Consider the following 23,833-nt stretch of genomic DNA (forward strand, 5'->3'; position numbering starts at 1 on the left):
TTATTTAACAGGTTTCCAAAATTATATATCAAATTGGTTTAAAAGTGTTATATAATAATTTAAAGTTTAAAAGTTTAATATGTGTGAAACACTATGAACTCTAGCGAAGCGTCCATTTTATTTACAAATATTTATCAAATATACTTAACTCGGGTGTTTAAGCCAATATTTTAGGAACAAGAATTGTTAGGTGTTTCAAAAATTTTATTTGAGCGAAAACTGTCTTGAATGTGAAGAAAAGTATTTATCATTGATGAATGTTGTTTTCAATTGGCGACCCTCAGATGGTTAGTCCTAACTATATTTGAACTAAACTTGTCTTTTCTAAAATTAGTTTTCATCTTTAACGTGTCACAAGGCACAATAAAGCCGTGGCACGCGTCAAATCACTTCATGCATTGAGCCAGTTGTTAATGTCTTTACTGTTAATGATCATTTAATTTTATAGAAAACATTGTCAGATCAAATTAATGAACGCAAGTGACATGCCCATTGGAAACATAAAATGAGTTCTCAATAACTGCTTTAAATCTATAACTGAATTACTGGTTGTGACGACTGACTAAAAGCAATCCTTAGAATAAATTAAATATCATAAAAAATTTCAATAAACTGATAGACACCCGAGGTGTCAGTCATTCTTTGCAGTGTCAGAATGTACTAGAATAGAATTTGTAAATCGTGAATTATCTATTTTCTTTAAAGGAATACGAATTTACAATTTAATATCATATTTTACCACGAGAGTGGTATAATGTTACACTTTCAAGTCTCTACACTTTCTACACAGAAAAAAATGTGTTAAAGATTTGAACACATTTAAGTGTTCAAAAATCAAATTTTGGTTTCTTCATATGTTTAAGTGAGGAAAAAAAGGTAATTTATTGAACACTTCAATTAATTTTGGTGTTCAACTTGAAATTTTGGTTTCTATTTGAAAAATCTTAACAGTTGAACACAAAATCTTAACACTTTCATAATGAACGCGTTCAAAATTTAGGAACAGCGAAGGCGATCATTTGTTTTAACCTCTCCGTGTGACGTAGTCCAGGAGAGGTTCTGTAATGGCCGCGTCTGTGTGTGTGTCTGTCTGTCCGTTGTTACACCAACGTGACCGCGTTCGCAGTGTGCGTGTCGGAGCGAACGTGTTCCCAATTTCCGGTCCGCATTGACAGTTCACGGAAATTTGGAAAATTGTATTTCTCTCCATTGGCTACTCTATACTTGAGTTCTCACACCACCACGTTTGGTCTTCGTCCACCCCACATGAACACCAGTGCTTTTCTGGCTTCCAACACCGCCATCTTCTGTTCTTTGTCAATCCCACATTGACACCAGTCTGCACTTACACTGGCTTCTAACACCACCATCCACTGGTCTTCCGTCTATTCCACATAGACACCAATCTGTATCATTGGCTTCTACTCCATTATCATCGTTTGGTTTTAATTTATACGCGGCGATCAGCTAGGGAAAAAACGTCTAGCCTCCCTAGGGTGGGATCGGCCACCAAAGATTTTCGCAAATGCGCTTTTTCCTTACAGTTATAAGGGAAACATATTTCCATATATATACCAAAATTTAAAAAAAAATCGGGTAAGAGGGGTACGCTTCAATTTAAACGTCAATATTAGCAAAGTTTGAGAAGATAATAGGTATAACTTTATTTTAAACGATTTAACTATTATTAATGTTAATTATTGAAGATTAAAATAATTAAAAATAATTATATTTATTTAAGTATTAAAGATAAACTCTCTCTCGTGCAAAGAGAGAGATTAAATCATTTCCTCCTATATCTACCAAGGCCCGTGCAGCGATATATTTCATTCATTGCCTCCTATATCTATCAAGGCCCGTGCATTGCGATATATTTTTCAAAACAACAACCAAAATAGGAAGCTCCTCTCAGAAACATAATAATTTCTTTTCTCTGTATATGAAATGAAAATATGGATAATATTGCGCTCCTTCTTTAATGGTATGAATCCTTGCCTGTCTATTAATATTTTACGCGCGCAGCCATAATGTATTATTATATAAACCGGTGTTATCAGTAACTCGGGGGCTTTTTGTATTCTTATCGCGCTGTGTGAAGAATCTAATAAAGAGCTGAGTTAAAACTGCTATTGTTGTTATTTCCGGACTTGACAGGGATTAGTTCTACGTTTCGAACAAAGTTTATGATTACGCGTGTTCCCCCAAGTTATGGACGCAGATTTGTGAAACTTATGAGCCTAAATCACGAGCAAGAATGGGACACTTGTTAGCCAAATTCATGCTATCGTTTATCAAGAGAGTGAAGACATACCTGACTTTCTGGATAGAATATTTGCAATGAATGGCTGACGAGTTAGCAGAAGCCGGGGAGAAGATCGATGGTAAACACATCACGTATAAAATGATTGGAACGTTGCCATCATCTTATGATTCGCTAACAGCGCAGATATAATAATAATAATAATAATATTTATTTCGCAAAAATAATTCCCTGGCAACCACAGAGGTAAGCCTATATGTGGTGGTTACCGGGACAACACTTAACAACAATGAAGAGAACCACACAGAAAACAGAAATTAAAAAAAAATAAAAACAATAAAAATATTTAATAAATAAGTAAAATTACAAATTTTCACGTAACCAAATATTGAAGACCAAATTAGACACTAGAGACAGAAATTGTGGTATTGAAAGAGTACAATTTTGACGAATGTCACAGGGTAGGCTATTCCACAATCGTACAATCCGGTAAAAATAGGACTTCTTCAAGGCAGACATCTTGCGTATGGGATGAAGTAAGTGGGGACAGAATGCGTCGAGCTAAGTCTCACAAAATAATCTAGATCGAAGAACGGAGATCGCGCGAATCGAAGAAACGTCACTAAGTCAGATACGTATTGGCGAGTCGTTAATGGTAAAAGAAGTAGATTTTGTAGACGCCTAGCATAAGGGATGTGATGTGATTTGCTTTGCCTGGTCTGGGTGACTTCAAGTAGAAACTTGCGCTGGACACCCTCAAGAGAAGCAATGTCCTTCTTTAAGTATGGGTTCCACACCGGATTAGCGTACTCTTGGACAGGCAGGCACATAGATCGATATAGGGTAATAGATGCTTTGGAGTACCCGGAGGTTCGACGAATCAGACCACACAGACGTGTTGCTCGGTTTCTAGCGTGAGTGACATTAGAGGACCAACTTAAATCGCTTGATATCTGGACACCTAGGAGTTTCATGGAGACAACGCGATTTAATGGAACGCTTTGTATAAAATAGATAACGTTATCTTTTGGGCTCCGCCGAGAGATGACCATAAAGCAACATTTATTGATGTTAAGGGAGATGTTGTTAGCAAGACCCCACGTGAAGATATTGTTAATGTTATCTTGCAATGTCAGTTGGTCCACCGTGGATCGTATATCTAGAGATGTGTACGAGCGGTCGGACGTTCGGCATTTTAGTGTACGGGATTTTGAGATTTCAAGATTTTGACCAAGATTTTGAGATTTTCCCCAGATTTTGATATTCTGACTGAGATTTTAGAAATCTTGAAATCTACTCCAAGATTTTAAGATTTCGGGATTTTTAATGAGATTTTCAGATTTTGAACGCGATTTCCAGATTTTGAATGAGATTTTTGGTTTTTGTTCAGGATTTTCAGATTTTGAAGGAGATTTCGGGATTTTGTTCAGGATTTTCAGACTTTGAAGGTGATTTCGGGATTTTGAGGGAGATTTTCAGATTTTGAAGGAGATTTTCAGATTTCGAGGAGATTTTCGGATTTTTGATGAAATTTTGGGTATTTGCAGAGGATATCAAGATTTACTATTAACTTCCGGTGTTCAAAGAATAGTTCGAGATTTTGAAATATAGGTTTAGGTTTTAGACTTTAAATTTGTTTTAAATTACCGTAATGAATACTGGAGAAAAATCAAGAAAAATAGTCTTGTTTGTAATACAGAACTCTTACATAGCGCAGGTGCCAAAAAGAGAGATGGAAGGCAGTTTTACCCTCGTGTCTTCCCCTCTTAAATAGATTCAAAACGTGTATTGTAAGCGTGGGGGTTTTCAGATTTTGATATTTTAGGGTGAGATTTCGGGATTTTACGTTAAGATTTCGGGATTTCTAGATTTTAATGTGGGATTTCGGGATTTTAGGTGAAGATTTCGGGATTTTCAGATTTTAAGGTAGGGATTTCGGGATTTTCAGATTTTAAGGTAGGGATTTCGGGATTTTCAGATTTTGAGGTAGGGACTTTGGGATTTTCAGATTTTGACGTGAGATTTTGGGATTTCTAGATTTTGACGTGAGATTTCAGGATTTTGAGATTTTAAGGGTAAGATTTCGGGATTTCGAGATTTTCGAGAGAGATTTTAATAGATTTCAAACGAACTGTACGGGATTTTGACAAACGTCCGACCCTTCGGATGTGTAACTATCATCGGCATATTGATACAAGGAACAGTCCCCAGAGAGTGCACTCGGCAAATCTGACACAAATAGGTTGAACAACAGAGGCCAAAGAATGGAACCCTGTGGAACACCAGAGAGGACAGGACGACACTGACTAAATTCGCCACGGTAGACGACTCGTTGAGAGCGGTTAGCTTGAATATTCTGAAGACAGCGAAAAACCAATATATATATATCAATTCTATGACGAGGATTTTAAACCTGAAGTAGTAGCTGAACATGGATGACCATGTCAACGTGATACAGATCAAGACCTCATGCACAAGGCTTTTCGCTCAACATCCAGACGCGAATGGGAAACGAATGAAGCCTAAAGCCGGTAGCAAGTTATCGTAATTCAATGGAAGGTGTTACAATTGTAACCTCAGGGGTCATCAAGCAGCCAATTGTCGTCGACCCAAGCGACAAGAACAGAAATAAAGGAACGAGAAAACAAAACCAGTGGAAGGAGCATTTGTTGCTACAGCGTTCTGCAGTACCGTTGGCACTAAGGAATGGATCGTAGATTCTGGCGCTACGAAACATTTTTGTAATCAAAAGGACTGGTTTTACTCGTTTACTCCTTATCAAGGGCAGGCAAGAATTGGTAAAGGATGTTCCCCGGTGGAAGGAAGAGGTGACATATGGATCCAGGACCCTATTCTCTAAAAATTGAAAATAATTTGAATCACTCCCAATCCTTTTCATTCGGATCGGGCTCATTCGGAATTGATCGAAAAAACCGTATTCTCTAAGTCCAATCCTAATCGTCATTCGGATACTTTGAAATTTCTCTCTCTATCTAAATTGACGTCACTTCCTGCCACGTGTAGTTTTTTCCATAACGTGAGACTACATGTGATACTTTTTCACGCCCACTTCTTCTTTATTGGTCAATTTTATAAGGCGCGCTTTCAAATTGAAGAGAGGGAAACTTTGGTTTTTCCAAGGAGTGAAAAATTTGGGAAAAGGGTCTTTGTATTGGGAATTCATTCAATACAAAGAAAATTTTCTCTCTTTCGATTTCTTTCCTCAAGATAGAAATACGTGCTTCTTTTTTTGTTTAAAAATATTTATTCTTAAATTTCTCTTTAACATTAATTTAAAATGAGTGTTAAAGTACACGCAAAACAACAATTAATTTACGTTGAATTTCAATTTTTACAAGCACATAGAAATTTTGTACAAATGAAATTTAGCGCGACATTTAGTAGGGCCAAGTACAAGGCCCTGTGGGAAGACCTAGCCTCCCAATTAAACATTTGCGGAGTTGGGGCGTCGAAAAATGTTGAAAAGTGGAAGAAGGTATGTTAATTTAAATTCATTTTAATATAATAACTCCGTTAGTGCTTTACGGCATGGATATCGCACGTAAAAGCCAAAGCCTCCAATGCCAATATTGGCAAGACTGGTGGTGGGCCACCTCCGGAGTCCATTACGGATTTAGAAGGGGGGTTGTTCCAAGTTTTTGGCAAGGGTTTAGTCACGGGCCTAGATTCGGTAATTGACGCGGGGTTCCCCGAAGAGCATACCCCATCAACTTCTTCCCTCCGTACTCCTGCGGACAATGGTTCCTCAAAGGCTTCCACATCGTCATTCGTTGCCTTAGATGACACCTTCGAGGTTTATGTGGCACCGATTGTCACAATGGAGGTACAAGAACCGACCCTTACTATTCCAACCAACCGCGAGATTTCCGAGAATGGAGTGGAAACGAAGAAATGGGTTTTGTGCCAAATTCCGTTGTAGATTCTGCAAAAAATATTTTTGTATAGCAAATAATTTAGGCTAATCCTGACATTTACTGACAAAAGCATAAGAAATTTATAGAATTAAATGAGGAGGGGCGAAAGCCGTAAAACGCCCTATGAACGGGCCGCGGAGCATTTGGGGGAGACCCAAACTGCCCAAAATAGAAAATATGGAGGCGTGAGGAAAGCCCTTGAATCTATAGTCGCGTCCCAAGCAAAACTGGCTGAGCCGCTAACGACGTTGGCCAATGCCTCAGTTAGGTCAGTTAGGCAGGCTGATGCCTTTGAAGTAATTGAGCAGGCCTAAAGGGACAGATGTTTTCTGAGAATTGGCGAAAAAAAAACAGCCCTTTTAAGGGCTACTCGTCAATAAGATACTGTTATTAAATATTTTAAAAAAATTGAGTCGTCACGCCTGATGATTTTACCGTCGGATCCCGATTTAATCTCATGTGTAGGCTAATGTTGTTAACCTGTGCGGAGTATATTGCCTTCTCGTGGCTAGGAGGATTTAGGGGTGAGGGAGTCTTCGACTGCCCGTTCTTAGAGCTCAGGTTTCGGCCTCTCCCATGGGAGATTCGTTCACGCGCACCTAGTGACCTTGGTTACGCGCATCACGTGACCACGCAAATCCCAATTCAAAAAAGAGCGGGTTTTTCATGCTAGCTTAGGCCTTAGAAGCAACACCGCCTATATGTAGGCGGCGTAGTAAAAAGTAAGAGATTTGGAGAAAGAATGATATTTTTTTAATGTTATCGGGTGTTAACTCTACCAACAGGCTTTAATCCATCTTTAACACTTTTTTTTCAAAATGATTGTGCTAGGGCTATCTCCCGCAAACCAAGGATATTCTCCGCAACTCAGGCTAGAAGAGATTTGGACTGGCTAACTTTGAAACAAAGATCGCACATGCACTTATTAACTTTAATTTACAAGGTACATAACAAAACCACCCCGTCGTATATTCAAGAGCTGTTTGAGGAGGGTAATACACATAATCCGAGATACATTACTAGAGGTAGCCACACTAACTTCCCAAGAGCACGCGAAAATAAATGGTCCCAAAAAAAATGGTTAAAAACATAGGAATAAAACTATGGAATGCGCTGCCTACCGATTTAAAAAACTGCACAACTATTACAACTTTTCAAAAAGAACTGAAAAACTATCTTCGTAGCACTTAGCGCACAACTACATAGTCCTCTATTCCAGTCCCTATCAAAACCAAAATATTTTACAATTAATACAGATAAACTTCGCCTAACTAAATGAAAAATCCTCTGAGACTACTTTTATTTTTTTTACTTTAAATTTTATGAGACTAATATTCTTTTGTGGATTATTGTTTCTTTACCTTTTAATTTTAAACAATCAAAGAAAATCTTTAATGTTATACAATTAAAGAAAACATTTATAATATCCTAACGACGGACTCTCATGTAAACCAGCAATAGCTGAAGAGAATATCCTAATAAAGCTTATTATTATTATTATTATTATTATTATTATTATTATTATTATTAATTATTTAAAACCTTTGTTAAAGGTAAAAACAGTAATTATAATTTAATTATTTAAAATTTTTTAAGTAACCAAACCTTTCAGTCTTAATTTGAGAAGTATGAAAACCTTTTTATTTAATAACATGATAAAAAGAAAAAAAAAACAATCTTAACCCCCGAGAATTAAAACGTAAAAAATAATAATTTTTAAATTAACTAAAAAATTTAAGCATTTTTTTTTTTAATCGTCAGTCTATGACGTAGCTAACATAAAATAAGCCACGCCAGATGTTTCCAAGATCATTTCACGCCTATTATGATTTGACCTTCCAACTCCCCTCCATTCATTCCTGGCGTAACTCATGAGTTTATAAATTTATATCGTTTGCAGTTTCTGTAATTATATTAATAATGTATATGAAATAGCAAGTTTTGTTCTGGACTCCACGTTGAGTTTTCTGTGTATATTTTTAGAACTATGACTTCAAATGAGACCATAAGTTTATAAGATAGATTCCATAATTATGACACTACCTATACCTCGTAATGCTAGGTTACAGCTCGAGCTAGTTCGAGAATGACAAGGGAGAATTGACTACTCTGTTAATTTTGCAGTACATCTCCCTATTTAGTCTGTACTAAGCCTTTGACAACGCCTCACCAGGCGTCGCTTTACAAGAATCTATGACGTTCCACCATGGATTTACGGGAAGAAGCCCTACTCCTAATAGCTATTAGTATAACAAGTAATACATACAGCTAGTAATATTTTTTGTGCCCCCATATATCCCATTTTAATTTCTATACGGATTTTGTTTGATCTTTAATAAACCAGTTTATTTTCACTTTTTCAAAATTAATTATGATTCTGATCGGTCTCTCTCTTTGCTGGCCCATTATCGAGACCGTCGTTCAAATAAGTTAAAAATTGCCTAAATGCATCAGAGCTATGAAATATGGTTTTCCCAATTCTTACGCACTCAAAGAACTAAATGAATTTCACTTACTTGCATCTTATCATTGTGAATAGAAAGGTGCCTGTTAAAGATAATTAATTTAAAGTTTTCTCCCGATTTTCTGCACTTAATGATGAAGATGACTTTCTCTTACCACTTTATCATTGTAAGTTAAAAGGTGCGTGTAAAAGATAATTAAATTAAAGTTTTCTCCCCATTTTCTGCACTTAATGATAAAGATGAATTTCACTTACCTAAACCACCTTATCATTGTGAATTAAAAGGAGCGTGTAAAAGATGATTAAAATGAAGGTTTTCACCCCCCTTTTTATGCACTTAAGGAAAGAGTTGAATTTCACGTACCTAAGCCAGCTTATCATTGTGAATTAAAAGGTGGGACTTAAACTTTTCTCCGCGATATTACGCACTTAATGAAAAAGATGAATTTCACTTACTTTGACCTTATCATTGTGAATTAAAGGGGGCGTGTAAAAGATAATTAAAATTAAAGTTTTCTCCTCGTTTTATGCACTTAATGAAAAAGATAAATTTCACTTACACGGAGCTTATCATTGTGAGTTAAAAGGTGCGTGTAAAAGATTAAAATTTAAGTTTTATCCCTCCTTTTTATGCTCTTTATGAAAAATATGAATTTCACCAGAAAGGGATAGTAGAAGGATGACACTCTGTATCCTCTTAATACTTAAGTAACATGATTCTTCCCAGGCTCACCCTTTCAGTTTACTCTCCCGCTCATCAAACTTCAGATGGCATCGCACAGTGGGGTGATTTCAGTAACAGTTTCGTACTAATCCTCAGCAATCAACCCACAAACCTACTTCGTCTTGACGTGGGACCAAAATCAACAGGCGCGCTTTACAAAATATTCAGCGCTAAAACATGGAGGATCGGCACCATTTACAACCGGAAACTATTTAATCCCGTATGAGATTTGGTTTAGTAACCTTATCCCAAATGTTCTGTTGTTGGGAAGAATCATGTTAAAATGACCACGCTTTCTGGTTGGTACACAGCTCTCGAAGAGAAGTATTATATACTTTTATAATTTCGCTTAGTCGGATCTTATAATTTTAAATTAAAAGTTGCGCGTGAAAGATATTAAAAATTAAATTTTTCTCCGCGATATTACGAACTTAAATAAGAAGTTGAATTTCACTTACGAACTTTCTAAACCTTGTTTCTAGTTTTGTCAACCTTGTTTGAAATTGTTTCCATCCCTTTCTACTCTCTTTTAGGCGTAAATTGACCGTTCAACAGAAATGAATAAGTATTTTCAAACCAAGGTTATTTCAGAGACTTCTTACTCAGAGGTAGTGAATAGGCCTACGCCAAATGAGCGAGGAAGCACGAGAATAGCAATAGTGAATACAGCAAAGAGGAGAAACATCTTAATGGAAAACATCTTGCCAATAATTTCTATTACCGATCGGCTATAATAAATATAGAATATCCCGTATTAAAAAGGACAGAGTGACGTTCGATAGCACTTGATTCAAAGTGATATTTGTTATAGGCTGATGGTTGCTTTTATACTCTTTTAACTCTATTAAGCTTCGACAACCATGGAAAATAGGGATCACGTATTGGCCTATTTTCATAGATCACACTAACACGACTCTCGAAAAATATACCATTCCATGGAGAATCTACACGAGGGAGCCGCAGTTCCATTAAACTCTATTTGCGCATATAATGCGCGTAAAACATAACTGGCTTGTTTCATAAAATTTCTCTCCATTAGTACATCATCGAAATAGGGCCAAATTTTTCAAGTATATTACGTTCCACATAATATTTTTCTAGAACGTTGTTATCGCTAGCATATTCGTGCCAGGGCTCTCTACTCTCGTATATGGAGCACAACACTACACTAGACGTTATTTGAACGCAAAATTGGGCCAAATTTTTCATCTAATATTTCGTATTAAACAATTTCATATTGTTTTAATGATTATGGAAAACGATGGTTTTAATTGAAGTTCCATGGGTGTTTAAAGTTGAAGACGGTGTACAGGGGGAAGGGTTGTACAGTTTACAGGTTTATTGTTGTAGCAGCACAAAGTGTATCCCTTCGAAACAGGGCGGCTTTCTTGGCAGGAAGCTTAGCAACGAAGATATAAAATGCAAATACAATAGGCTCTATACACTGAATTAAAATGTAATGAACTTATCTACCGAATATTTTTGTGCAAATGGGTATTGAATCTTTTTGAGCTTGGGGTATGGTATCTTTTTGTGCACAAGTCTATGAAATCTGATGTGCACATGATTATGCCATCTCTTTTTTCGCAATTCTATGATATCTGTTTGTCCACAAGTCTGTGACATCTGTTTGTGCTCAAGCCTGTGACATCTGTTTGTGTACAAGCGTGTGTTTTGTGCACGGGTCTACGGAATGTTTTTGTGCATAGGGAATTGTGGAATCTTTATGTGCACTGGTCTATGAAATCATTTTGTGCACAGGTCTATGGAATCTTTATGTGTACAAGTCTAGAGAATCTTCGTGTCCACAGGTCTATGACTTCTGTTTGTGCACAAGTCTATGGAATCTATTTGTGCAATAGTCTTTGAAATCTGTCTGAGCACAAGTCTATGGAATCTATTTGGGCACAAGTCTATGGCATCTGTTTGTGCACAAGTCTATGGCATCTGTTTGTGCACAGGTCTACGGAATATTTTGTACACAGGTGTACGGGATATTAACGTGCAAATGGGTATAGAATATTTTTGTGCAGAACAGGTATATGACATGTGATTGTGCATAAGACTATGAAAATTGTGCGAAAGTCAATGACATCAGTTTTTTGCACAAGCCTATAACATCTGTTTGTGCACAATTAAATGACATCAATTTTTGCACAAGTCTATGGCTTCGTCACAAGTCTATAGAATCCTTTGCGCACAGGTCTATGGAATCATTTTAGCCTAGGTCTTCGGATTGTTTTTGTAGTACAACTATTTCTTCCACTGTGATTTGCATGTGAAAACGAACGGAAGGCAATTTGTGTTGGACTGGGAGTTGATTGTCAAGTCGAGAAATCTGAATTTGCACTCATGGTTAGGTAGTTCAACTGCGTTAACTAACGAAGGCACACAAGGCCCTAAGACTAAAAATGGAGAGCATGCTTTTTTCTGTAAATTCTGAAATACTAGGTTCTAAACAATTTTATTTAATATTAAGACTGAAGTTACTAATATTAATAAAAACTGTCTTTGTGGACGAAGACGACAAAAAGTAAAAGATTAGTGTAGAAAATTAATTCCTTGAAGTACAGATATTCAAATTTTCATTGTTGAAGACATGATTATAAAACATCAATTATTTAAAAAAATTTCTTATCTTAGTTTTTTCACAAATACTTTATTTAACGAATATATTTTTCAAAACTATTTACAGTTCAAGAACAAAATACCTTAATTCTAGTTAAGTCGTTTTGAGAAACGTTACTTTTAAATGATTTTAAACATAGCTATTGTTGACGTTTGAATTCAAGCGTGCACCGTTTTCACAATTTTTGTAAATTTAGGGTAATGTTATATAAGGCGATTGATTCACAGGGAATGATAAGAAAAAGCGCAATTGTGTGAGCCTCTGGTAGAAGCCTGGCCATTGGAAGACTAAACCAAGGAGTAATAAATCGGGCCCACGCCACACCCCTAGTGTGGGCCCGATATAGTACTCCTTGACTAAACGTTTCTCGTAACCCTAGCCGATCGCCGCGTACATCTTAACCCTAACAGTGAAAATGGACCCGAAGCCATTTTTGCAGATTAGCGTCTATGTGGTATCAAAGAGAATATACCAAGAGGAGCAGAAACTTTGTAAATAGGGACCGGCCCTGAATTTGGAGAAACTAGTTCCGGTTGTTCACGTGATCTTGTCATCAGCTTAAAAATTACCTTTTGTACGTCAACTGTCAACCCAAAGATCAACCCTTTGCCATCAACAAAAATAAGCAGCCGACATAATGTAATCAATAAAAGGCGTCGCTGCTAAGCCAATCAACAAAAACCGGATCTAGTTACTCCAAAACCGTGGCCTGGAGTTTCAAAAGCCTTGTGAAAGACTAAACCTTCTGCTCCTCTTGGTATATTCTCTTTGGTGGTATAGACAGAAGACCGCCCGCCATGTTTCTGAACATTCCTTAATAATTAATAGCGTCCCACCAGATAGCGTGATGATTTCCCTCTAATTACTCATCCTCCACATCATCCTTAATGTTTCTATGGGACATCAATTTTGGGTTGAAAATATTTAAAATTTCTATGACTGATTTTTTCCTAGGTGCCACCGTCTACGAATTACGATTGCGCTGTTTTAATTATGTCAAATTAAAATTAAGTAAGAGACTGAAAGTCAATGTTTGGTGTTTTATAATTATGTCTCTCAAGTGAGAAATTTCAATATCTGTACTTCAGTCATTCCATATTTTTTACTTATCTTTTACGCTTTGTACTCTCCCAAAATACCATTGCCATTATTTATTCTTCAACCAAGTGGCATAATCGCCGAAATTAATCCACGTTCTTAAAAGCATTGTGTAGTATTATAAATCAATCACTTATTTTGTGTCGCGTTTAGAAAACTCAGTGGCTGCCAACATTATAAACAATGTTATTATAGCGGCCCTGTTATTTACCGTTCTTTATTTAGGCTAACCGTAAATTTTCTGGCTATATATTTTCATTGCACGCTATCTCTCGTGCATCGGACAATAAACATTTCCAACTGCGAAATCCACGCCACCACTTCTAGATAAATTACATTAAATTGATCCAACTCTGCGTCAAACTTATTTTGTTTCGTAGATATGTGTTACGGTGCTATAGGGGCCTACGTAAAGGAAAACTCTTTTAAGGGATGAAAAGTTTCGTAGAAAACATGTCCTTTCGAGTGTTAACCCATATCCTTTTTACGTTGGGCGACTTTTCTTTCCAATATAAGCAGTTATTAAGTTGATTAACCAAAACATTGCTACGTAAAATCAATGTGCGGCATGCTCGTTTTGCGATATTGATCAGACTCTCGGGCGTTACGCAAACTGTGAAAGGTAATGATAAAAGCTTCAATTTCACCAAATATTTAACAACAGCAGTTCACTCCGCGCAGTTAACGCGATAGTGCATTACCCAAACTGTTGCGATTTTTCTTTCTTTTTATAAGTTTGAAATTATTATCGCCCGATGCAAAATACTCGAGTAATAAATACTGTAGCTTAATTTTCGAAGTATCACAATGACTTAAAATTTCATTCTAAACGATAATTTAAACCAGCTCCTTAATAGAACATCGAAAAGTGAATTTAAAATCAAGAAAAAACATGAAATTATGCATGTTGGGACACAGAGAGTGATTTTCAAGCAGCCACGTCATGTAACTGTTCTCGTTTCGATACAATAGTCCCTAATTCTGAAACCAACTATTTAAGGCTTTGAACGATTCAGGTTCTAGATGGTAGGATTTTCAAGGGCCTAAAATGGCAACGAACGATATGGAATTTCTATCTATAGCTCCTTTTTTGACCAAAGATAATAGACATTTTTAATTTTATTAATAATCAGCGAGTGGTCAGCTGAAAATTAAAGAATGGAAGAAAACGAGTTTGAATTTCTTGGCAACGAGAGATTTTTTAAATACAGGTAAATATCTTCTTTTAAAGGCAAATGTCGGGCAGAAGTTTAATTTTTATTAAAAGAACCATAAGTTAATAAGATACGTTGTATAAGTTTGTCACTGGATACTGAGAGCTTGTCATGAAGCGACGTAGGTAGATTCTCGAAAAGCGGCGACTGGTGAGACGCTGTCAATTCCTTAGTACAGACTATATAGGACTAGATGGAGTGCAAAACCGAGTGTAGTCAATTCTCGCGTCGTCTTCGAACTAGCTCTCAGTAAGTCTCTACTCTCTAGCATTACGAAGTATGGGTAGTGTCATACTTATGGAACAAATCTAATAAACTCATGAAAGAACATATAAAGATTGTTTCAAATTGGAACCCCGTGCCCATGAAGAAGATACAAGCGCTTACCTTTTCTAATAGCACCCTACGCGTTAGGCCTATTTAAAAAGCGAGTTTTAAACCAGGGCTCAAACAAAACCCAGCCCACCGGGTTTTATTGGGTATTTGGGTTTTTATCTTTAGCAGTTGCGTGCATGGTAGAAATTGTCATTCAAAAGTAACTTCTTTTAATAAAAAAGTCTTAAAATGTTTCATTAAAAGTAATAAATATTATTAAATAGTGCATTTGAAGTTGAAACAACAAATATCTTAAACTATCTTTAAAATGAAATTATTCTACCATTCAAATTCATCAAAATTGATGATCTTAGTGATGGTTTTTATTAACTGGATTTTTGGTGGGTTTTTTATGGTGGGTGAAACCCAATAAAACCCATAGAATTTCATAAACCTTTGTCGCCTTCTTCACAGAGAAACCCAAAGCACTTGCTCTCTTAATAAAATTTTATTTGCTTTTATATTCTATAACATTGTAATTTTATGAACGTTTCCAATTTTAAATATTAACTTAAACGTTCCTTCGAATAAAACTAAAAATATAAACCTCAACCAACCTCTAATGCTATTATTTATTTTAAAAGTATATAGACATAAAAAAGTTGAAACTTGCTCGAGCAGTGTGATATGAGAAGTCCTCCTTTATCCCAGAATAGTGTCAACGGTAATATCCTATTGGATAGAATCCCGTTGGATCGAATTCAAATTTCTAAAATTGTAGCCAAATTTAAAACAATTTATAGCCCAAGGAGCGATTTTCTACTGAATGGGAATATTTAAATGGAAGAGCTTTCGACTGAATGGGATGGGTTTACACATATAAAATCATAGCGTTTTCCTTGAGTTGCCGGGCTCCAGTAGCACAATGGATAAAGTGATTTGGATGATCGAAGAAGTTAAGCAGCATCGAGCGCCGTCAGTACTTGGCAGGGAGATCTCTTAATGGTAAGGTTAGATTACGTTAGGTATGGTTAGGTTAGGGTTAGACAATTTTCAAAAATGGAAGTTATTTTCTGAAATTTATTGAAGAATGTTATTGGTGAACACATATTATTTGCTGCAGTATCAAGAAGTTTAATAAGAAAATCAATTTTATTTTTAGGTTAGGTTAGGTTAGGTTTGGTCAGGTTAGGTTAGGTTAGGTTAGGTTAGGTTAGGTTAGTTTAGGTTAGGTTTGGTTAGGTTTGGTTAGGTTTGGTTAGGTTTGGTTAGGTTAGGTTAGTTTAGGTTAGGTTAGGTTTTGTTAGGTTTGGTTAGGTTTGGTTAGGTTAGGTTTGGTTAGGTTTGGTTAGGTTTGGTTAGGTTAGGTTTGGTTTGGTTAGGTTAGGTCAGGTTAGGTTAGGTTAGGTTTGGTTTGGTTTGGTTTGGTTAGGTTAGGTTTGGTTTGGTTTGGTTAGGTTAGGTTTGGTTTGGTTTGGTTAGGTTAGGTTAGGTTTGGTTAGGTTAGGTTAGGTTAGGTTAGGTCAGGTTAGGTTAGGTTTGGTTTGGTTAGGTTTGGTTTGGTTTGGTTAGGTTAGGTTTGGTTTGGTTTGGTTTGGTTAGGTTAGGTTAGGTTTGGTTAGGTTAGGTTTGGTTAGGTTTGGTTAGGTTAGGTTAGGTTAGGTTAGGTTAGTAATATTTTATAATTCATTTAACAATGTTACGCCTTTTCCAAAATATTGATGTTTAGCTTCATTGACTTCTCAAATAATATGCCTTTTCCAAAACATTACTTCTATGTTAGGTTAGGTTTGGTTAAATTAGGTTAGTAATAATTTATAAATCATTTAACAATGTTACGCCTTTTCCAAAATATTGAAATTTAGCTTCATTGACTTCTCCAAAAATATGCCTTTTCCAAAACATTACTGTTATATTAGGTTACGTTTGGTTTAGTATTTTCTGCAATAACAAGAAGTTTAATAGGAAAATCAATAGAAAAATAGGATTGAAAGGAAAATTCATGATTGGAAAACCGCCCAAATTGCGGTATTCGGTCTAATGGGATTCGGTCGAACGAGACATTCGATCCAATGGGATTCGACCCAATGGTAGACAATCGTGTCAACCCCTCTCAGCGTATGATTACCTACCCGACCGTAGCACAGGGAACAAGCCGTGAATAGGCTCATAAAGTACCAGATGCTACCTCTAGTACCAAAAATTAAAGGGTCTGTAAAGTTCTCTACGGGGCCGTTGGGTTTTTTGTTGTTTGAAAAGTCGTTATTGACCTAGTAATTCCCCCAGGGATAAGCAAAACTAAAGACTTTCATTCTAGCAAACGCAGCGGGGGTCTCGAACACTCGGGGGGGGAGGACTGGGGAAACGCTGAAGCGGGGCGGCTCAAAATCAATCACAAGAGAGATCTCACACCAATGATTGCAAGGGGGGGCGGTCGGGTAACCTTTTCAAGAAAAGAAATTCAACGGCGCCCCGACATTTTACAGTCCCTTTAACGTTTGGATCGCCAGCATCATGTACAACTTTCTATAAATCAATGACGTCAATAAGCTCTTCCCTTCTGATTGGAGGGTTGTTTGCTTCTCAGTTTACATGTCGTCTACAACCAAAGACACACTTTTGTTTATTTGAACAATGCGTCAATTATTATAGGTATGCCAATGAGACTCCCATAAATTATACGACAATAACGGTGAGTTCATCCGTATTTGGAGGCAGATCAAATTGATTTATTAAATCAAGACTGTATTATACTTTAATTGCTTGTCAGGAAACGTGGGAGATGGCGAATCAAGTGTTGCGGTACGAAAGCACAGCGGATTATTTAAAAAGATCCTTCAACATAAAGTAATCTTCGTTGAACTTGAAATTAGGTTCTATTGTTGGCCGGGAGAGATTGAATTGTTTTAATGCACTAGTTTTCGCAAATGCACAAGAAAGAAATTCGTGAGCTAAGGAGTAGGAACACTCAGTATAAATTATTATGTAAAATTAACTAGTGTTTATGAAATTCGTTTGCAGACGATTGCAATCCTCACTGGCTCGGTCAAATGAGTGAGCACGTATGAGAAGGAGATTCAAAGATAATTTGGGAAGGTAACTATAACGTCACAGACCGATATCTCTACCGCGCGCACCTACCTCGGCGCATAGCAGAGGATCCAGAAGTCACATGATACGTTAAAAAAACAAACTTCTCTGGTTTGTTTCCCCTCTCTGTTGCGTCGATTGCGCATGTGTGAAATTCTGATACCGAGCCACAGCTTGATATCGGTTTAAAGAGGGGCTGACGGAGAATTTGGTACCTCCGAGTACCCTTCTCATACGTGCTCACTGGTCAAATGTGTTTGTCATCCTTTCTGATTAATTATCTATCAGATGCGAATGACTAACTTATTGCTCGATTTTGAAACTTTATTTTATCCATTACTTCTAGGGCCATATTCGAAGGCAATAAATTTGATTTTTTTGAGCTTATTAGAATTTATTCTGAACCTGAATTGGCTAACGTAAGTAACGTTTTTGCTAATATAAAAGTACCGAAGTTCAAATAAGCTCTACATGAGTTTTCTCCGGGGTTTAGAATGTTCACTGTGTAATGTTTCCCACACCGTTGTCATTTTTTGATGGCCGACAGGAATATTTCAGTCCTTCTTTGCCCTTTGGAAGTTCTAAGACGATTATCGTATCCGCCGCCCCGAAGAGAGTCTTGATAACTTCGTCATCCTTCCTAAATATGGACACTAAGGTAATTTTTGCTCAGTTACAGTTTCAATGGTGGATTGGTTCTTGGTTTCATTATAGGTGGCGATTTTAACGGCATTAACCATCATCCTTCTGTCGTTTTTGCTCGTCGTTCATTCGATAGTAATGAACAAATACAAATCTTTGTCCAACAGGAAGTTTGTCAAAAAAGTGGCCCGAGAGGCCCTGCAATACGTCTGGGAAAACGCTTCGCTCCTGTGTGCTGAACGTAAGAAAGTTGTTTCTATTATTCGCTATTTTGCATTAGGTATGGGGTGAAAACAAAATTGATCGTTGCGCGAGCCTGCTTTTTACGAGGATCCAAGGAGGATGTATAAGATGGTAAACTCGAAGGTTGCCTCAAAAGGGGGAGGGAAAAATCCCAGGAAAATACCGCATTTAGTGAAGCGCAACTCCGACGCGCTAGGCACGCGTCACGTGGTCGTTAATGGAAACGAGAGATATTAAAAACTCATGAGTTTAGAGCAAGGAGGGTTGAACGCAGGCGGGAGATCGTACGCTCTCTTGCCGCGAGGGGGTAACGGTAGCCATGGTAACTGGGGACCGGCACACAACCGTTTTAGTAACAGGGGACTACTTTGTGCATTTTGTCTGACTCCGAGTCTCCCGTCTTACACATCCTCCTTGGAGGATCTTACTTGAGAGAGGGGACTGGTGTGCTCTTAGACAGGTTTTTGCATTTTGAAAAATGACATAATTGGATAACTTTTTTTATAGCGGTTTCCAGCATTTTGCCCCACATTACTTCTCGTCTGTTAACTTTGTCGTGGCTTATCGGAGTGACTTTCATCCTGTTTTTCTTGGGTTGTTTCTTGTGTACCGAGTTCACGGCGGAAAGTTACAATTGTATCGACACCCTCTCGGACTTGATCAAATCGGGAATTCCACCTGTAATGATCGAACGCAGCGGAACTTTCGAATATCTTCAGGTTTTGGTAAATAAACTTTATCGCAATAATTTCTCCTCGAATTTCTCGATACGTCTGATGTCTTCGGAGCGCATCTAGGCAGGTGTACCTTGTATGAGCAGTTCTAAAAAGATCAGTTCCCGAAACAGCGGCAACCGCGATTCTATAAAAACTGCTGCTTTGGGAATAGCAGTTGTTAGCTTGAGCTTTAAACAATTCGTAACCCTACCTTTTACTTAACCTTATAAGTAAAACAAGATCATCATCCGATAACCTCATCTAATACTATTAGGGTTGGAATAACAATACCTAAACTGACCTTAAGACTACTGAAGTTAAAATAACATAACCTAACCTAATCTCAACAAACTTGAACCAACCAAACCTCGGTTATGAGGACCGCTATTATGGATCCGCTCATACGAGAACTGCTTATATGAGCGCTTCCCATCTAGGCTGCCAAGGATTCAGCTGTTCAGGAATGGCTCGACGCACTCGATCAGGAGAACATTTTCAACAGTTTAATGGATTTTCTGATGCTTGATGGATACCTGCCGATAATTTCTGGGGAAAGAGCTCTGATCATAACAGACATCCACCTCACTTGGCTCTTGGGAGAGGTCTTGACCGCTGATTCTGAGACTAAAGAGTTCTTCGCGGAAGGACTTTACTTTTCTCAACAAGAATTTGGCTTCGATTACTTAAACATCATTTACAATACATCTTGGATGAGTAGCAGTCCGCGAATACACGAGCACGGCCAAACTATGTCAGAATGATCATTATCAGAGAGTTAACGGGGGTTGACAAATGTTTTATTGCAGAATGGGACCAATATTCGAAACGCAAGTTTACAACTATCTGGATTTTGTTTTCCATCACCCCATTGAATACGTCACGTGGAAGAGACCGTTGAAAAGCTCGGCTGACTTAGACCTCAGAAGCGTCATCGCTCCTTTCTACTTGTATTTTATGCTGATGTCTGTTTCAGTAACCATTGCCATTACTGAGATTTTCTTCAACCACGTAGCTTAAGCGCACAAATTAATATCCGTTCTTAAACGCATTGTATTATAAATCAATTAGTCATTTTGTGTCGCGTTTAGAAAATTCAGTGGCGACCAACACTATTGACAATGTTCCTATAGCGTTCCAATTTTCTTCCGTTCGTTAATTAATCTAACCATGCAATTTTCTGGATAGAAACTATTCGCGTATCTTTTCATTGCACGCTATCTCTCGTGCAACGTTAAATGAATATTTCCACCTGCGAATTCCGGAGTACCACCCATTTCATTACTTCTAGATTAATTACATTAAATTGAACTAACTCTGCATTAAGGTTATTTTGTTTGCGTTGATATGGTGTTATCAACGTTTTTTCCAATATATGGAATTATTAATCAAAACATTACTCAGGAAAAACAATGCTGTGCTATATTGATCAGCCTCGCGGGTCGTAATGATGAAAGCTTCAATTTCACAAAATAGTCTGCTTTTTAACCCATATTGTATTATGCACATCTACGATGTAGCTACTAGTTTGACCCGTTGTTGTCGGTGTACCAGTGTACCGCCTTTGTCAGTGTAAAATATTCCGTTCGTCATTGAAGGGAGAGTGAATGGGAGAGAAACGTGGTGAGGTGATATTTTTCGTTCGTAAAATTTAAAAGGAATGAAATTATATTAAAAACTTTAAGCATTGCATTTAACTGTACTAGTAAGGTTAGGCATATTGAATTGCTTTTTACGTTTGCTCGATATATTTATAGTGAGAGAGAATTACGGGATTGCCTTAATTAAAATGGAAGCTGTCCTACTCCCTTTAAAATTTCTGTCGCCCGTCGACAAGGATTTCACCGGAGCCTCCGAAATCATCAAGACCCGTGCCTATCGCCAAGCGAGAATATTTTTTAACTAATTTAGTTCGCCGTGTTTCCTCGCTTGGTGGCGCTTTTAGTACCGTAAAATAAAAAATAAGTTCAGCCTCGTCACCCCGTCGACTGCTACAATATTAGGGCAAGGCATAGACGAAAAGCGGTGAAGCCGAGGTCTTGGATAGTAAGAAAATGTTTTAGAAAGTTTCCGAAGACTTTTATTAAACAATCATGCTAAAGAAGTAAAGGATAAAAAGGATAAGGTTAAAAAAATTAAAGATTAAGGAGTAAAAACATTTCTCATATCGTATATTAAAACAGTGAAATTGCAACTTCAAGAAGTTTTGTTTTACTAAAAAAAACTTGTTAAAATCTCATAATTAATTTTGTTGTCCATACAATCTAACCAATAGATTCAATAAAATGTGAATAGCCTTCCTATAACAATAACGTCAATTTAAGGGTGAAATCTTTCTTAAAAGTTTTATAATTGGCCCCTAAAATATAAACAATTTATGGAAAAACCCTCTCGCAACGGTAATAAAAGCGCCATCTAGTAAAAATATTTCCTCTATGAAACTGGATATTTCCCCACCTAAAAATCGACAAGGACGGTTCTAGATCATTTCGGAGGCTCCGATTTCAGGCTTTCAATACCGCTCCCCTATTACAACATTCAAAGAAATCGAGGGGAATTTTAAAAGCAAAAGCAGAGATATACTATCTTGAGGCCCGGGATATTACAACTACAATATAAGTAAATTTATTGAAAGAATATAATTTTACCACTGTTTACGGTAGGACGTGACTCAGATTTTCTGTACGGGCAATCATTTCAGCACTGTAAAAGCGATCGAAGGGCTAATCACTCAGAATTTCTCTACTTGTATTAAGGCTTAGGTATGCGTTACGGATAATCGTTTCAGCACTTAAGTTTACTGCTTGTGTCATACTAATACAATTATTACTATTATTGCAGTAAGGATTACGGGTAATCATTTTAGCACTGTTAAACGTAGCGCATATAGGGTCTGCTCACTCAAGTTTTGTGTAATTGTGTCGCACTATTACAATTGTAACAAAAGTAAAGTCATTGAAATAAGAGTAGCTGCTTACTCAAATTTTAACAGAACAATTTTTTTTTTAATTTAGGATATTTTCATTAAATATAAAATTCTACAGATTCGGTAGGCTCTTGTAGATAATATCTGAAAACCGTTTGTATTGTTAAACGAAAAAAAAAACCCGTTTGATTTACTACTTGTTTTCAACAGAATAGTATGTCTAGGTAGAGCAGGAGTATGTGGCTTTAATATGGGTTGTGCCCATCTGGTTATTTAACGTCGGCAAACTGTTGTAATTTTTATAAGTTTTATATCGCGATCGCCTATCATGCAAAATACTCTCGTTATTTTTTTGTGTTAACCCTAAGATTAAATCCTGTAACTTGAGTTTCTAAGTATCACGGTTCGGTTAACTAATTTAAATTAGTGACTTCAAATTTTATTGTGTACGCTAATTCAAACCAGTTCCTTAATAAATTATAAAAAAGACTTGGTTTGCCCAAGCCACAAAATCAAAACAATAAGAGTTTTCCGAGTTGAATGAAGCGCGGATATTTTGTTTTTCTATATAATTTTAAAGACAATCCGTATTTTACTACTCTTTAGAATTGAATTCAATCTCCTGGTTTTGAATCCCCAGTCATAGTCCCCCATCAGAGAAGAAATGGACATAATCCCCTCACGTAGGCGACAAAATCCCCCTGACAATTTCTCCCCGAATGGATGTCGAGGACAAATTTCCCCCGGCCCCAGGTCAAATTCCCCCCAAACTGTGATTGATATGGAGGGAATTCTACTATATTAAGTATATAAAAATAAAGAACAATATTATGCAAAAAGGAGTAATGTTATATCGGAAGTAAATATAAAATGTAATTTTTTGGAAAAGGCATATCATTTTGGGAAGTCAATGAAGATGAAAACCAATATTTTGGAAAAGACATATTATTTTGGGAAGTCAATAAGATAAACAATATTTTGGAAAAGGCATATTATTTTGGGAAGTCAATGAAAATAAACAACAACATTTTGGAAAAGGCATATGGTTTTGGGAAGTCAATGAAGATAAACAACAATATTTTGGAAAAGGCATAATATTTTGGGAAGTCAATGAAGATAAACAACGTTATTTCGGAAAAGGCGTAACATATTAAGTTATTTATAAAATACTACTAACCTAACCCTATCCAACCCAACCTAACCTAGCCAAACCTAACCCAACGAAACCTAACCTAGCCAAACCTAACCCAACGAAACCTAACCTAGCAAAACCCAACCCGAATAAAATTAAAATATTGTCAAACTGAACATAAATATTGAATGTCATTGACACCACCAATTAACAAATTCAAAGCAAAACTTGTTTCATATTTGCGAATTTTCACCATATTTTCGCTAATAACTTGTACGTAAAACCATTTTTAGCATAGAAATGAATGAAAGACAACGAATTAATTAGAAATAAGTCAAATTTTATTTTAATAATATTTACTTACACTCCATCCTTCACTTCGCTGTTCAACGCCTTACCCGCTATGCTACCAGACCGCTGAGGCCTCTAATGTTTTAGATAATTTTGA

At 36.8% G+C, this 23,833-nt stretch overlaps 1 protein-coding gene across 1 annotated transcript; it reads left to right on the forward strand.

Annotated features, from left to right (window-relative positions):
- Positions 1 to 19,120: 19,120 nt before the first annotated feature.
- On the forward strand, positions 19,121 to 20,586 carry LOC149647040 (uncharacterized). Its single transcript, XM_089849683.1, has 3 exons — positions 19,121 to 19,339; positions 19,768 to 20,081; positions 20,137 to 20,586. Exons 1-3 carry the CDS (start codon positions 19,298 to 19,300, stop codon positions 20,345 to 20,347), a joined length of 567 nt encoding a protein of 188 aa, XP_089705809.1. The 5' UTR covers positions 19,121 to 19,297; the 3' UTR covers positions 20,348 to 20,586.
- The last annotated feature ends 3,247 nt before the right edge of the window (positions 20,587 to 23,833 follow it).

The sequence above is a fragment of the Phalangium opilio genome, unplaced genomic scaffold, assembly GCF_054372755.1.
Source record: "Phalangium opilio isolate 3A_F unplaced genomic scaffold, DU_Popi_V2 ptg000089l_1, whole genome shotgun sequence".
NCBI lineage: Eukaryota > Metazoa > Arthropoda > Arachnida > Opiliones > Phalangiidae > Phalangium > Phalangium opilio.

Coding starts and splice junctions, on each gene's coding strand:
- LOC149647040 (XM_089849683.1), top strand. CDS start 19,298: ATGATCGAACGCAGCGGAACTTTCGAATATCTTCAGGTTTTG. Junction 19,340..19,767: donor TCGAATATCTTCAGGTTTTG/GTAAATAAACTT, acceptor CTTCCCATCTAG/GCTGCCAAGGATTCAGCTGT. Junction 20,082..20,136: donor CACGAGCACGGCCAAACTAT/GTCAGAATGATC, acceptor GTTTTATTGCAG/AATGGGACCAATATTCGAAA.